The sequence below is a fragment of the Erinaceus europaeus genome, chromosome 4 (assembly GCF_950295315.1).
Source record: "Erinaceus europaeus chromosome 4, mEriEur2.1, whole genome shotgun sequence".
NCBI classification, from domain to species: Eukaryota; Metazoa; Chordata; class Mammalia; order Eulipotyphla; family Erinaceidae; genus Erinaceus; species Erinaceus europaeus.
This window is the reverse complement of record NC_080165.1, coordinates 91,377,395-91,391,523: the sequence shown is the minus strand read 5'-3', so window position 1 is coordinate 91,391,523 and position 14,129 is coordinate 91,377,395. Positions and strand designations below refer to the sequence as shown.

General features: G+C 39.3%; 2 protein-coding genes across 2 annotated transcripts in view; both read left to right on the top strand.

Moving 5' to 3' along the window:
• Nucleotides 1-14,129, top strand: part of EFHC1 (EF-hand domain containing 1) — a 178,246-nt gene that overhangs the window by 12,978 nt on the left and 151,139 nt on the right. The gene's annotated exons all lie outside the window — the stretch shown is intronic.
• Nucleotides 3,774-14,129, top strand: part of LOC132538115 (EF-hand domain-containing protein 1-like) — a 56,425-nt gene continuing 46,069 nt past the window's right edge. The window contains exons 1-2 of the mRNA XM_060190047.1: nucleotides 3,774-3,851; nucleotides 13,869-14,009. Coding sequence (XP_060046030.1) covers nucleotides 13,975-14,009 — 35 coding nt within the window. The 5' untranslated portion in view covers nucleotides 3,774-3,851; nucleotides 13,869-13,974. The remainder of the gene's footprint in view (nucleotides 3,852-13,868; nucleotides 14,010-14,129) is intronic.

Below are 14,129 nucleotides of genomic sequence, written 5' to 3'. Positions count from 1 at the left end.
TGTTCAGCTTTGGCCTATAGTGGTGTGGGGGATTGAACCTGGAACTTTGGAGGCTCAGGCATGAGAATCTGTTGGCATAACCATTATGCTATCTACCCTCCGCCCACTTGTTGAGTTCTTAAAGTCACTACTTTGGATTTCTCAAAGGTCCTTCGATTCTATGCAATCTGGGATGATACCGACAGCATGTTTGGTGAATGTCGGAAGTATGTCATTCATTACTATCTGTCGGACGACACAGTGGAAATTCTAGAGGTCCATGAACGGAACAATGGGCGTGATCACTTCCCACTCCTGATGAAACGACAACGCATGCCAAAAGTTCTGGTGGAGAATGCAGGTATGTTTATTCAGCCTACCCTCTGTGACTGGGAACCTTTTCGGGTTTGCAAAGGCATTACTTAACCAATGTGATCATTCCCTTTATATTTGTAAGACTTTTGGTGTGATCTCATGTGTTCTTGAAAAAGGACTTTTTCATAATTTCTATCCCTTACTTGCTTTTATTCCATTGACTTCAAAATGATCTGGTGGAAATAACTGGTACCCAAATAAGAAATTAGAGGCTTTCAGCAAATTGGATTTTAAAGACTAAGTTGAGCCTACTCATATATATATTTCTTGACCATTACAATTATCTTTTAATAATACATTGTTAACTATGGAAAAGAATTGAAGATTGTGATCATTGGGAAAAGAAATAAACCAAATGTAAAGGTATATTTTGATAAATTTGTAGTAGTTAGACATAATATAGAAAATGTAGGGTGGTAGATAGCCGAATGACTATGCAAAGAGACTCTAATGCCTGAGGTTCCAAAGTCCAGGTTCAATCCCCTGCACCACCATAAACCACCGCTGAGCAGTGCTCTGGTAACAAAAAAACAACAACAAAAAGAAAAGGGGGGGGCAGATAGTGGTATACTTGGTTAAATACACGTTACAATGCACAAAGACCTGGGTTTAAGCCGCAGTTCCCCACCTGCAGGGATAAAGCTTCACAGGTGGTATAAATTAGAGCTGCAGGCATCTCTCTGTTTCTCTCTTCTGCCTACCCTGCCCCTCTCAATTTCTCTCTGTCTCTACCCAATAATAAGTTAAATAAAAATAAAAGTATTTATTAATAAAGAATGTATAAGAGAGCAAAATTGATGCACATTAATGCACATTAATGCACATCATTCTGTATAGAAAAAGGTAAAATAATGTACATTATTCAGTAACATTTATATAAATTAAAATACAAGATAGTGTACATAGTATACATACAACTAAAAAGCTGTACATTAGGCTACATGTTAGAGAGAAAGTAAAGATTGAGAGAGAATAAAAGGAACTAAACAGTGATATTTTAAAAGTAGGAAAGCTGACATTGAAAAATCTTTCTGTTTTTGAGAAATGAGAATAATTGCTAGCACAGCTTGCATTCTCAGGTAACAATTGTATCTGCATGTTAGTTCAGAATAGTCTGACAAGTGCTTGCCACATTCTTATATTTTGCCTCCTATAGAATCGTTTTTTTGAGTTCCTTGGCATTGAAACTAATGTGCTAGTTTTGATTTTCCATATGAAAAGTTTCTGTTGGACAGCAATAGGAAATTATGAAGGCATTGTTTAGAACTCCTGTTTTTTTTCTTTTTAGCAGTTAATATGAATGAAAACTATATTTTTATGATGGCTGGAGTTAAAACATCAGGAACTGTAAATGTTCTGTCTTTGTTGAAGGTAATTGTAGATTACCAATTTATGGTGAGTAATGTCAGAAGACAAGTAACTCACCACAAGTCTTCTGTTCAGCTGTTGATCCCTGGGGCACTAGGGTTTGAAATTTTGTTAATTATCTTTTCTAATGACTTTCAAATGATGAAGCAGGGCTGCAGGTGTCTCTCTATCTCCCCCTTCCCTCTCAATTTCTGGATGCCTCTATCAAATAAATAAATATGATTGAAAAAATGGTAGGAACTAGACAGAAATAAGAATACCATATTGACAATTTATGCTAAATACTGGAAGAAACATTTTTTATGTTTTTTTTTTTCTTCCTGCTAGGGTTATTGCTGGGACTTCATGCCTGCAAGGATATCTTTCTTTTCCTAATAGGCATTTTTTTTTTAAAGATTTTATTTATTAAAGAGAAGATAGGAGGAGAGAGAGAAAGAATCAGACAACACTGTGGTACATGTCCTGCCAAGGGTTGAACTTGAGACCTCATGCTTGAGAGTTCAATGTTTTATCCACTGCACCACCTCCTGGGCCACCTTTTTTTTTTCTTTTAGATGGAAGGTGAAAGAGAGAGAGAGAGAGAAGGAAAGAAAAGAGGGGACACCAGCAATATTCCACTGCTTGTGAAACTTCCTCCCCATTCCCTGAAGGTAGAAACTGGGAGCTTGTTCCTATGTACTCCATTAGGTGAGCCACCATATGGTCCCAACCTATAGACCTTTTAAAATGTGTAATTAGGAAAATACAGGCTTTTATTATTTTTTTCCCCCAAGAGCATTACTCAGTTCTAAAATGTAGTGTGAGAGATTGAACCTGGGCCTTTGGAGCCTTAGGCATGCAAATCTTTTTGCATAACTATTATATTATCCACCTCCACCTTACCCATCCCACAGACCTTTTTTGACATGATCAAGGGCTAAAGTTCACAAACTTTTCTCTTTATTTTAGCAAAACATTGACTTCTTTCTTATGTTTCCATCTTGACCATCATTGCTTAGAAGAATACCTGCCTAACTCTCATGACCCTGTGGTCAGTGTCTAGGGTTAAATATTGTGATTACAGCTAGATAACTTGGCACTTGACCAGATTGACTATCTTGTTCTTTCCATGGAGAACATGCCATAGGGAATCAACCTTAAACAAGTAAACTCTTCTCATAAAGTGGTGTGAGAAAATTAGATTTATTCCAAAAATGTGCTGACTTTATGTTTGAAACTCTGTTGTTTTCTCAAATGAACAGATTAATGGAGTCAGTATTCTCCCTGACTGGCCCTCATGCTACATTCAAGACTAAGTTAGGCTGTCCTAGTAGGAGTGATCACTATTACTTGTATAATTTCTTAGTATGTGATGCTCCAAACAGGATGTCTCTCTCTCTCTCTCTCTCACCCCCCCCCTCTTTTTCTGGGAGGGGTATATGACAGCAATTGAGAGGGGAGGGGAAGATAGAGAAGGTAGAGAAAATAGACACCTGTAGACCTGCTTCACCGCTTATGAAGTGACCACACTGCAGCTGAGGAACCAGGATTCTTGTGCAGGTCCCGACACTTCATACTATGTGCACTTCACCTGATGCACTGCCACCCGGCCCCCAGAATGTTTCTCCATGGCAGCAGGAACTCCATCCTTATTAATTATTACCATCGCAATGTTTAGCAGTGTATAGCTAGTGACCTCTAGTCATATATTTTGAGTGGGATATGGAAGAGACACTTTATAGAAAACATCTGCTGTATTATTTATGTGTTTTACCAACATAGCCTTATGTTTGGCTGATTATGTAGAGGAATTCCTGACTGTTGATGAGAGCAAAGACTGCACTTGCTCAGGTTTTCAGTATTGCTGAGCTATCTATCTTTTCCTTTATATTCCTTTTTATTTCCTCCCTCCTTCTTATCTTCTACTAGAGACCTTCCCTCAGTGTGTATTGGAAATATCTGATCAAGAGGTGTTGGAATGGTATACTGCTAAGGATTTCATCGTTGGGAAAACAGTCACTATCCGTAGTAGAACTTTCTTCATTTATGATTGTGACCCATTTACTCGACAGTACTACAAAGAAAAGTTTGGAATCTCAGATTTGCCAAGTATTGACGTGAGCAAGAAGGAACCACCTCCAGTAAAACAGGTAAGAGAACATTAGTTCCGAGTATAGTGAGAGAATTAATATTTTGATATAGAAATTAAAGAAAAAGAGGGGTCAGGTGGTGGTGCATCTGGTTAAGCACCCACATTATAGTGAGCAAGGACCAAGTTCACGCCCCCAGTTCCCACCTGCACTGAGAAAGCTTCACAAATGGTGAAGGTGTAGGGCTGCAGGTGTCTCTTTCTCTCCCTATCTTCCCTCCCCTCTCAATTTCTCTTTGTCTCTATCTAATAATAAGTAAATAAAAACAGTAAAAAAAAAAAAAAAAAAAGACTATTAAGTGAATGCCCACTGAAAAATGTGCAACACGTATAAACGAACATTTCATAAAAGAAGAAATAAAATTGAGAAGTGAACATGAAAAGACTTCAGTCTGATAATCAAAGAAGTGGAAGTGAAAATAATGAGGTTTTAAATATATTGGATTTAAGAAAAAAAGCTTACAATACCTAGTATTTTCTCTGATGTGAATGAGCATTGTGTGTGTGTGTGTGTGTGTGTGTGTGTGTGTGTGTGTGTGTGGTGTACTGTCAATGGGAGTACCAGTAAGAAAAGACTTTCTGAAAATGCAGTTTTTCCCATCATCTAACATTTTTAGAGTAAACATTGCATATCTCTTGACCTAGAAAATCTGGTCTGGGGAAAAAGAAAAAAAGAAAGAACATCTGGTTTAAGGACTATAGGAATATATGTGAGAGCAGAGAGATTGTTTGATGTTAGAGTGCAGAACTTTCAATACCAAGTTCACAGAGGACTCAGGTTCAGTCTTTGGTATAGTTATATAACAGAGTTGAACTGTGTTGTGGCCTCACTTTTTTTCTTTCTCACTCTTATAAAAGTAAATAAATAAACAAAACTTTAAAAAGAATATGTATGGGGCCAGGCGGTGGTACATGTGCTAGAGTATATGTGTTACATTGTGCAAGGACTTGAATTCAAGTTCCTGGTCTCCCCTTGCAGGAGAGAAGTTTCACAAGTGGTGAAGCAGTGCTTCAGGAATCTCTCACCCTCTCTATTTCTCCCTCCCACCCCAGTTTCTCCTGATCTCTATCTAAACATTTTTTAAAAGATATGTTTATATTATATTATAATTAAGTATAAGGAGGTTGTCAGAATAAATTATAGTATATTCATTCATATAATTAGAATATTGTAAGACTGATAAAGAAGATGTCTATGTATTTTAACATGGAAAAATACCCATACTTTTTTTAAATTATTGCATATATATATATGTATGTATATGATGTGGTACTTTTTTAAAGATCTTTTTTAAAAAAAATATCTATTTATTCATTTTGATGATATTTATTCTTCCAATCCATGAGCATGGGATATCTTTCCATTTCTTGGTATCAGTTTCTATTTCCTTGAGTAGAGACTCATAGTTTTCATAGTTTGTTTGACTTTGTATGTTAACTCTCTTTTCAGTCACCAGGTTCCAGATGTCATCAGGAGGCCGGCCAGGCTTCCCTGGACTGAAGACCCCACCAATGTTTTCTGGAGCTCCGCTTTCCCATAGACCCACCCTACTATACTGACCAGTCAGCACCCATGTTCAGCTGGGAAGCAATTACAGAAGCCAGACCTTCCACCTTCTACAACCCACAATGACCCTGGGTCCATGCTCCCGGAGGGATAGAGAGTAGGAAAGCTATCTCAGGAGGGGGTGGGATATGGAGATTGGGTGGTGGGAATTGTGTGGAGTTGTACCCCTCCTACCCTATGGTTTTGTTAATTTATCCTTTCTTAAATTAAAAAAATATATATCTGTTTATTTATTCATTCCCTTTAGTTGCCCTTGTTGTTTTATTGTTGTAGTTATTATTGTTGTTGGATAGGACAGAAAGAAATGGAGAGAGGAAGGGAAGACAGGGGTAGAGAAAGACAGACACCTGCAGACCTGCTTCACCACTTGTGAAGCTCCTCCCCTGAAGGTGGGGAGTTGGGGGCTTGAACCGGGATCCTTACACCGGTCCTTGCACTTTGTGCCACCTGTTTAACCTACTGCACTACTGCCCAACTCCCTTTTTTTTTTTTGTAAGTTATTGTACACAATATTTAGCTATACTAAGTAAAAACCTGGAGGAATAGCCACCCATAATATTAATAGTGACTAATTCAGCATGAGAAAATAGGAGTAGGAAGGGAAGTAGAAGATGACGAGGTACCTTTCATGTTACTCTATGATTTTCATTTCTCTGTTGCACCACACTTTCTATTTTTCCCACTTTGGCAACCAAGAAAGACACCTTTTAAAGTTTGAGATCCCTAAGGCATTTCCTTTTTCCTTGTCTATTACTAAACCTTTTCACTTAAGTATTAATGGGAATAAAACAAAAGTCTAATTAGTTGACAGTTTTGGAAGATGACTTTCATTACAACATACCTTTCCCTATAATCACACTGAATAAAATTTAGTTCTGTGTGCCATAAAAGTACTATAAAGTAAAAGTTATCTCAGAGTGATTTTAATGCTCTGAAATAATAAAACTTCAGAATTTTAGCTGAGCCCTATGTTTTACAGCTTCAGGTAAGAATTGCATATTTTAAAAACCACAGTATACAGCTAATTCAAGGAGTACCTGAAATATTAAACATAGTATTAGGGACTGAAAAGTACCAATGCTTGTTTTACCTGTTTGAGTCAGGAACAACTCACAAACCCTCTTTTTGTTCCCCATATATAAAATAGAGTGTTAGTATCTGAGGACCAATTTTGTATTGTCATTGTATAAAATGATGTCACTAAACTCTTTTCAAAAGAAAAATGTGAACAGACATCTACTTTACCCTATCTCAGTCACTTAAAAATGAAACTGGGGGCAGGGGAAGTTTGTATAATAGTTATGCAAAGAGACCCTTATGCTTGCGGCTCCAAAGTCCCAGGTTCAGTCCCCCCGCACCACCATAAGCCAGAGCTGAGCAGTGTTCTGGTTAAAACAAAATAAATTCTTTTTTTTTTTTAATTTTTTTCTCTATTTATTTATTTATTTTCCCTTTCGTTGCCCTTGTTGTTTATCGTTGTTGTTGTTATTGCTGTCATCGTTGTTGGATAGGACAGAGAGAAATGGAGAGAGGAGGGGAAGACAGAGAGGGGGAGAGAAAGATAGACACCTGCGGACCTGCTTCACCGCCTGTGAAGCGACTCCCCTGCAGGTGGGGAGCCGGGGGCCCGAACCGGGATCCTTATGCCAATCGTTGTGCTTGTGCCACCTGCGCTTAACCTGCTAGCTACGCCCGACTCCCAATAAAACAAATTCTATATCCATACATGTGTCTACTAATTGTAGTCTCTGGCCAGCTTATTATTTTCAGTTAATTCTCTATAATAATTTTCTCTGTGTAAGTTTCTGTTGACAATGAGTAGTGGAACTTCACTTAAAAACTTTATAATTCTCCTTAGTCATTACACTTCAGTTATTTAAGCCCAGAACAACACAGGTGAAAAGCAGAAATGGGAAGTTGTGGTAGGGTCTAGAGGGATAAAACTAAAGCCCAAGTTAGGCCCATGGTTTACATATGTAGATATTAAGTGGATATCTTCAGTTCAGTTGGAGAATCACACCATCTGTAGATCAAACCAGTCTGTTAGGCCAGGAGTAAGTAAATATGGTTTTGTTGTGTTCTCATCAGGCTGGTTCCATATGGAGACATGCTGATGTGGTGAAAGGAAGAAGTCTAGACTAGGGGAATTAATCTACTGTGGAAGTTGCCTCTGAAAGCAGTATCTGATGGACTGTAGGACTAGTCTCCATGTGTACTTGCTTCATAAGAAAACCCAAGAAAAACCTGGTGGATGTCACATAAGCAGGAATATAATCTAGTAGTTTTATCAGTTTGAGGACATGACCTGAACAATAGCTTGGAATATGACAAGTGAGATGCCAGTACCCCAGGCTTTTGTGCTGTTATCAGTGAATGTCTTCAGAAACATTTGGGGGTGGGGGGTGGAGAGAAACAGGTAGGGACCTGTTAAAATCAAAAGAGTTTTGAGAGAAAGGTTACTCAGAGGTTTACTGCTTAATTTCCACCCATCTCACCCCCCAAATCCAGGCTGATGTCACTGTGCACTAATGAGAAATGCAAACAAGTTTAGATGTCACCACTGCATTTCTGCCCAACTTTCAGAGAATCTGAAATGATTAGCTAATGTTGCTCACCCAAAGTCTCTGTCCATGAAAACTTGTGTAGTCACTGAAAAGTGGTTTTGCTTTAGGAACAAATTAGGTCATTATCTGTCTACTGGATCCACTAGATATATTTCAGCCATGATAGCCACTTAGACTGAAGCCTCAGACAGTGGATAGGGACCAGTACTCTTAGGTGAACATGGCAGAGTCACTGCTTTTTTAAGGGGATATCCTGTTATAGATGTGTGAATATCAGTATTTAGAATCTTATGTGAATGAGGTCAGCAAATATAAGTCAGCAGTTAACAGAACTCAGCATACCTTGAATCTCTCTCACTGTTTTTCCTTCGGTGGAACTGAGGAGGAGTTTCTCCCATGACTACTTGTTGATATTTGATCTGGAGACTTGCACATGAGTCTCACAATGAATGAACTCACCAGTCTGCCCTCTCCTCTCGTGTTGTTTTGCAATAAATGCTGCTTGTGATGAGAACACTGGTTGCTTTCATTTGAGGCCAACACAGAAAACCAGGGATCACTGAGTTGAGTTTGTTCAAAGTGTCCATATAAAATAGATTAAATGACCAGAATCTGTCTGATACTTAGAGGAAAATATTGGCAGAACTCTTTTCCACATAAATTATAAAAGACATCTTCACTGAAAGAAGACTAAGGCAAGAATAAACCAATGGGACTACATCAAATTAAAAAGCTTCTGCAAAGCAAAAGAAACCAATACCCAAACAAAGAGACCTCTCACAGAATGGGAGAAGATCTTTACATGCCATACATCAGACAAGAGGCTAATAACCAAGATATATAAAGAGCTTGCCAAACTCAACCATTAGAAAGCAAATGACCCTATCCAAAAATGGGGAGAGGACATGAACAGAATATTCACTACAGGGGCCAGGTGGTGGCACACCTGCTTGAGTGCAGGTATTACAATGTGCAATGACCTGAGTTTGAGTCCCCGGTCCCCACCTGCAGGAGGAAAGCTTTGTGAGTGGTGAAGCAGTGCTGCAGGTGTCTCTCTGTCTCTTGCCCTCTCCATTACCCTTTTGATTTCTGGCTGTCTCTAGCCAATAAATAAAGATAATTAAAAAAATATTCACTACAGAAGAGATCTGAAAGTCCAAGAAACATATGAAAAAAAAAATGCTCCAGGTTATTGCCTGTCAGAGAAATGCAACTAAAGACAACAAAGAGATATCACTTTACTCTTGTGAGAATGTCATACTCCAAAAAAGATAGCAGCAACAAATGCTGTAGAGGTTATGGCAACAAAGGGACCCTCTTGCACTGCTGGTGGGATTGTAAATTGGTCCAACCTCTGTGCAGAACAGTCTGGAGAACTCTCAGAAGGCTAGAAGTGAACCTAGTAGCTATGACCCTGCAGTTCCTCTCCTGGAGATAAATCATAAGGAACCCAGCACACCTATCCAAAACAATTTGTGTATACCTATGTCCATAGCAGCACAATTTGTAATAGCAAATCCTGGAAGCAACCCAGGTGTCCTACAATAGATGAGTGGCTGAGTAAGTTGTGGTTATCTATACACAATGGAATATTACTCAGGTATTAAAAATGGTAATTTCACCATTTTCAGCCCATCTTGGGAGCTGGACAAAATTATGTTAAGTGAAATAAGTCAGAAACAGAAAGATGAATATACAGGGCTGGGTGGTGGCGCATTTGGTTGAGTGCACATGTTGCAATGTGCAAGGACCCAGGTTCGAGCTCCCGGCCCCCACCTGCAGGGGGAAGCTTTGCGAGTGGAGAAGCAGGGTTGCAGGTGTCTTTCTGTCTCTCTCCCTCTCTGTCTCCCCCTTCTTCTCGATTTCTGACTGTCTCTATCCAATAAATAAATAAAGATAATAAAAAAAGAAAGATGAATATGGGATGATCTCACTCATAGGCAAAAGTTGAAAAAAGATCAGAAGAGAAAACACTAAGCAGAACTTGGACTGGAGTTGGTGTATGGCATCAAAGTAAAAGACTCTGGGGTGGTTAGTATGAGAGTTCAGATTCTGGAATAGGATGGCAGAGGACATAGTGGGGGTTATATTGTGTGGAAAACTGAGAAATGCATGTACAAACTTGTTGGTATGCATGAGACCCCTTCTGTTTCATTTGGTTTAAATCCCCCCTGCTTAACACTATTCTATTTACATAACCACTTCATTCTATTTACATAACCGCTGTTAACAAGCACCACCCTCCCTCCAGGGCATTGGTTCAATCCCCACTGTTTCATGATATGTTTTTGCTCCACCCCCTCTCCTTGTCACACCCTGATCCCCTCCTTGTCACACTGATTTTCACCAGTCACTTTTCTCTCCACCCTCTCTATGTCACATCCTCTTTCCACCCTACTTGGCAAGTATATATAAAGACAGCATTGTGAGTTTTAGGGTACTTGAGTTTAGCTTAGCTCGTCTTAGATTGTGCTGCGTCCTGCATGAATAAAGAGACACTGCCTACAGCTCAACCATGAGTCCCTGGTCATCTGTTACCCGCCTGTGAAGCCAGCACGGCGAAAACAACATAACCCACACAAAACAACACAAACTATTGTATTTACTATCGTAAATACTATTGTATTTGCTATCGACTGTAAAACATTACTCCCCCAATAACGAAATTAAAAAATCTATAGTAAATAATTTTGGGAAGATATTTCTAGTAGGAAAGCATGGTACAAGTTGAGTTTGATGAGAAAATGTAGCAAAAATTAGTCAATGAGAAGTAATTCTGCTGTAGTCTACCTTGAATTGACAAGAAAGGAAACAGCATCTGAACTACCTAAGATTTGGGGTAAATACATCTCAGCATCCTAGAGTCATGCTTTTCACTCTTCATGGAGCCTTACTGAAAACAATTAAGCTCATCTAACTCTTTTATGCTAATTTGCCAAATTTTGCATCTGAAATTTGTTTTGGTATGTTGTTTCCTGCTTCACTAGAAAGAGTCTTAGTCTTCTCTCTTTGCTCTCTCCTTTCTTTCCTCTTCCTTTATGTATTCCTCCCTTTATATGAAAGAGAATGAGAGAAACAACAAGGCAGAAAAAGGGGAGGAGAAGAGGGTGAGACAAAGAGAGACATTTGTATCACTGCTCTACCATTTCTGAAACTTCCTCCTTGCAGCTGGGAGCTGGGAGCTGGAAACTTGAGCCCAGGTCCTCACACATAATAATGATAACGATACACCCAACCAGGTGTGCCATCACCAGGCCCCTCAGGTCCATTTCTATGGGGATTTTTCCTTATGTTGTTGAAATTCTCCTCAGTAGAGGAGGAAAATACAGGTAATCTCTATTTGTATCACTGCTCTACCATTTCTGAAACTTCCTCCTTGCAGCTGGGAGCTGGGAGCTGGAAACTTGAGCCCAGGTCCTCACACATAATAATGATAATGTTACACCCAACCAGGTGTGCCATCACCAGGCCCCTCAGGTCCATTTCTATGGGGATTTTTCCTTATGTTGTTGAAATTCTCCTCAGTAGAGGAGGAAAATACAGGTAATCTCTATTGAGCTATATTGCCATCAACATTACAGATATTATGTAAATACTACCTTTTTGGAAAATGACCTAAGTTGAGAGTGAGAGTATTTTGCAGGTTCCTGTCACAGGGAGGTAAGAAATTGTACCCACAACTATACTTAAACCATTAACCCTGCAATAAAATGGTAAAAAGAAAGAAAAGCCCTATGAGGAGAGACAGTTTGCATCTCAGTAATGCATGGCTGTTATCTCTCTTCAGGAGGCAAAAAAACAAGAAATAAAGATACTAGAAATATGGAAGTACTTAGAAGCTATATTTAATTGATGGCCAGAGGCTTGAGGAGAGTTTATATTCATATACAATCAGTTCATCTTCAGAATCCTAACAGAAATTATGTTACTTTGCATTGCTAGCTAGAGGGAGTGAAGCTCCTTTTCACTGGCTAGCAAGAGCTCACTCAAGGAGAGAATGTCTTTCCCAATAATATGAAAGTTCATCCTTCTCTTCCTCTTTCTCTCTCTTTTCCTATCTCTCTCTGTTTTTCTCTCTCTCCTTTCTTTCACTCTCTCTCTCCCTTTGTCCCATTCTCCCCTTTTGTTCTTTCATGTTGGGTAAATGTACAAGTAAGTGTCTTGCTGTAAAGTTGTATTTCCTAACTGATTTTTTTATGCTCTAGTTGTTTCTAGATAAACCCAGTTTTGGCTGACTGCTTATTTGTTTGAGATGAACAAAAATATGCAGGTCAATAGGAATAAATAATTAAAAATTTAAAAAATATTTATTTTCCCTATTGTTGCCCTTATTGTTTTTTATTGTTGTAGTTGTTGTTATTGATGTTGTTGCTGGATAGGACAGAGAGAAATGGAGAGAGGAGGGAAACACAGAGGGGGAGAGAAAGACAGATACCTGCAGACCCTCTTCACCACCTGTGAAGCGACCCCCTCCTGCAGGTGGGGACCTGGGGGCTCAACTGGCATCCTTACACTGGACCTTGTGCTTGGCGCCACCTGCACTTAACCTGCTGCAATACCACCTGACTCCCAATAAATAATTTTTTTTTAAATAAATCTCAGCATCCTGACCACATGTTTTCATATGCTAACATACACGCCCCCGCCCCCATAGGCCAGGAAAATAGCATTTGGATCAGATTTCTGCCAGGCTGAGGCCTACATTTTATACCACTAAGGTGTCACAGACTGAACTACAAGGATGACCACAAGGGCTAGAATTAGGTTTGGAAGCAGAATCAGATCCCTGATCTGGCAGTAAAGGGTCAATGACATCAGCAATAGCTTCATTCTAGATCTGTTACTCTTTTGTGCTCATCAGTCACTTCTACCATCAGTAATCATAGTATAAAAGATATAAATAAAAAGATGACAATGTAAGATTTTCCTCCCTCCTATCCAAAGACTAGGTTTGACCCTGTATAGCTTCAGAGATCAAGTTTGATCAGGCATGATGTTATTTTTTTCTATTTATTTATTTGTTTATTTTCCCTTTTGTTGCCCTTGTTTTTTAGTATTGTTGTAGTTACTATTGTTATTGATGTCATCATTGTTAGGTAGGACAGAGAGAAATGGAGAGAGGATGGGAAGACAGAGGGGGAGAGAAAGACAGAAACCTGCAGACCTGCTTCACCACCTGTGAAGTGACCACTCCTGCAGGTGGGGAGGCGGGGCTCGAATGGGTCCTTACCGCTGGTCCTTGTGCTTTGAGCCATGTATGTGTAACCCACTGCGCAACTGCCTGACTACCAACTCCTGATGTTATTTTTTTCTAAGCACAATTTTTGACACAGAAATTGTTTTTGAGGGTGGTTTAAGTGAACATAGTACCAAGTGTAAGGACCCTGGCTCCCCACCTGCAGGGGTTTGCTTCTCGCCCCCCTCTGTCTTCCCCTTCCCTCTCAATTTCTCTCTGTCCTATCCAGCAACAACAATAACAGTAACAACGACAACAGGAAAAAGATGGCTTCCAGGAGCAGTGGATTCGTGGTGTAGCCACCGAGCCCCAGTGATAACCCCGGAGGCAAAAAAGAAAAAAAAATAGTTTTTGAATCATATTCTCTTTATTTATTCAAAGAAACGTGGTTACTTGAAGACATAGTTTATCTCAAATTGTATGTACTTTGCTTCTGCTGCTTCTCCATCTCCTTCTTAGTCATCACTGGAGTCTCATTTGTCCAGGCTGACATTGTTCAAATAGAATGTTAGAGACAAAGAAAGGAAGACAACACAGCTCTGAAGCTTCCCCTTAGTGTGGCTGACAATGCACAACAAAGTGAGTGAATTATCCAGGTGAGATGCCTTGCTAACCCGTGCTTTACTTCTTTCTTCTGTATTTCTTTTTCAGGAATTACCTCCTTATAATGGTTATGGATTAATTGAAGACTCTGCTCAGAACTGCTTTGTCCTGATTCCAAAAGCTCCAAAAAGTGATGTTGTTAAAATGCTGCTGAATGATAACAAGGTGCTTCGTTATTTGGCTGCACTGGTGAGGATAACTTTATATACTGTATACAATTATCTAATTTTCTAGCAAGCTTTTAGAGTATCAGCTGTCAGAGTTGGACTAAGGCAGGTTGAGTATCACTAAGTGGAAGTCAGGCGGTAG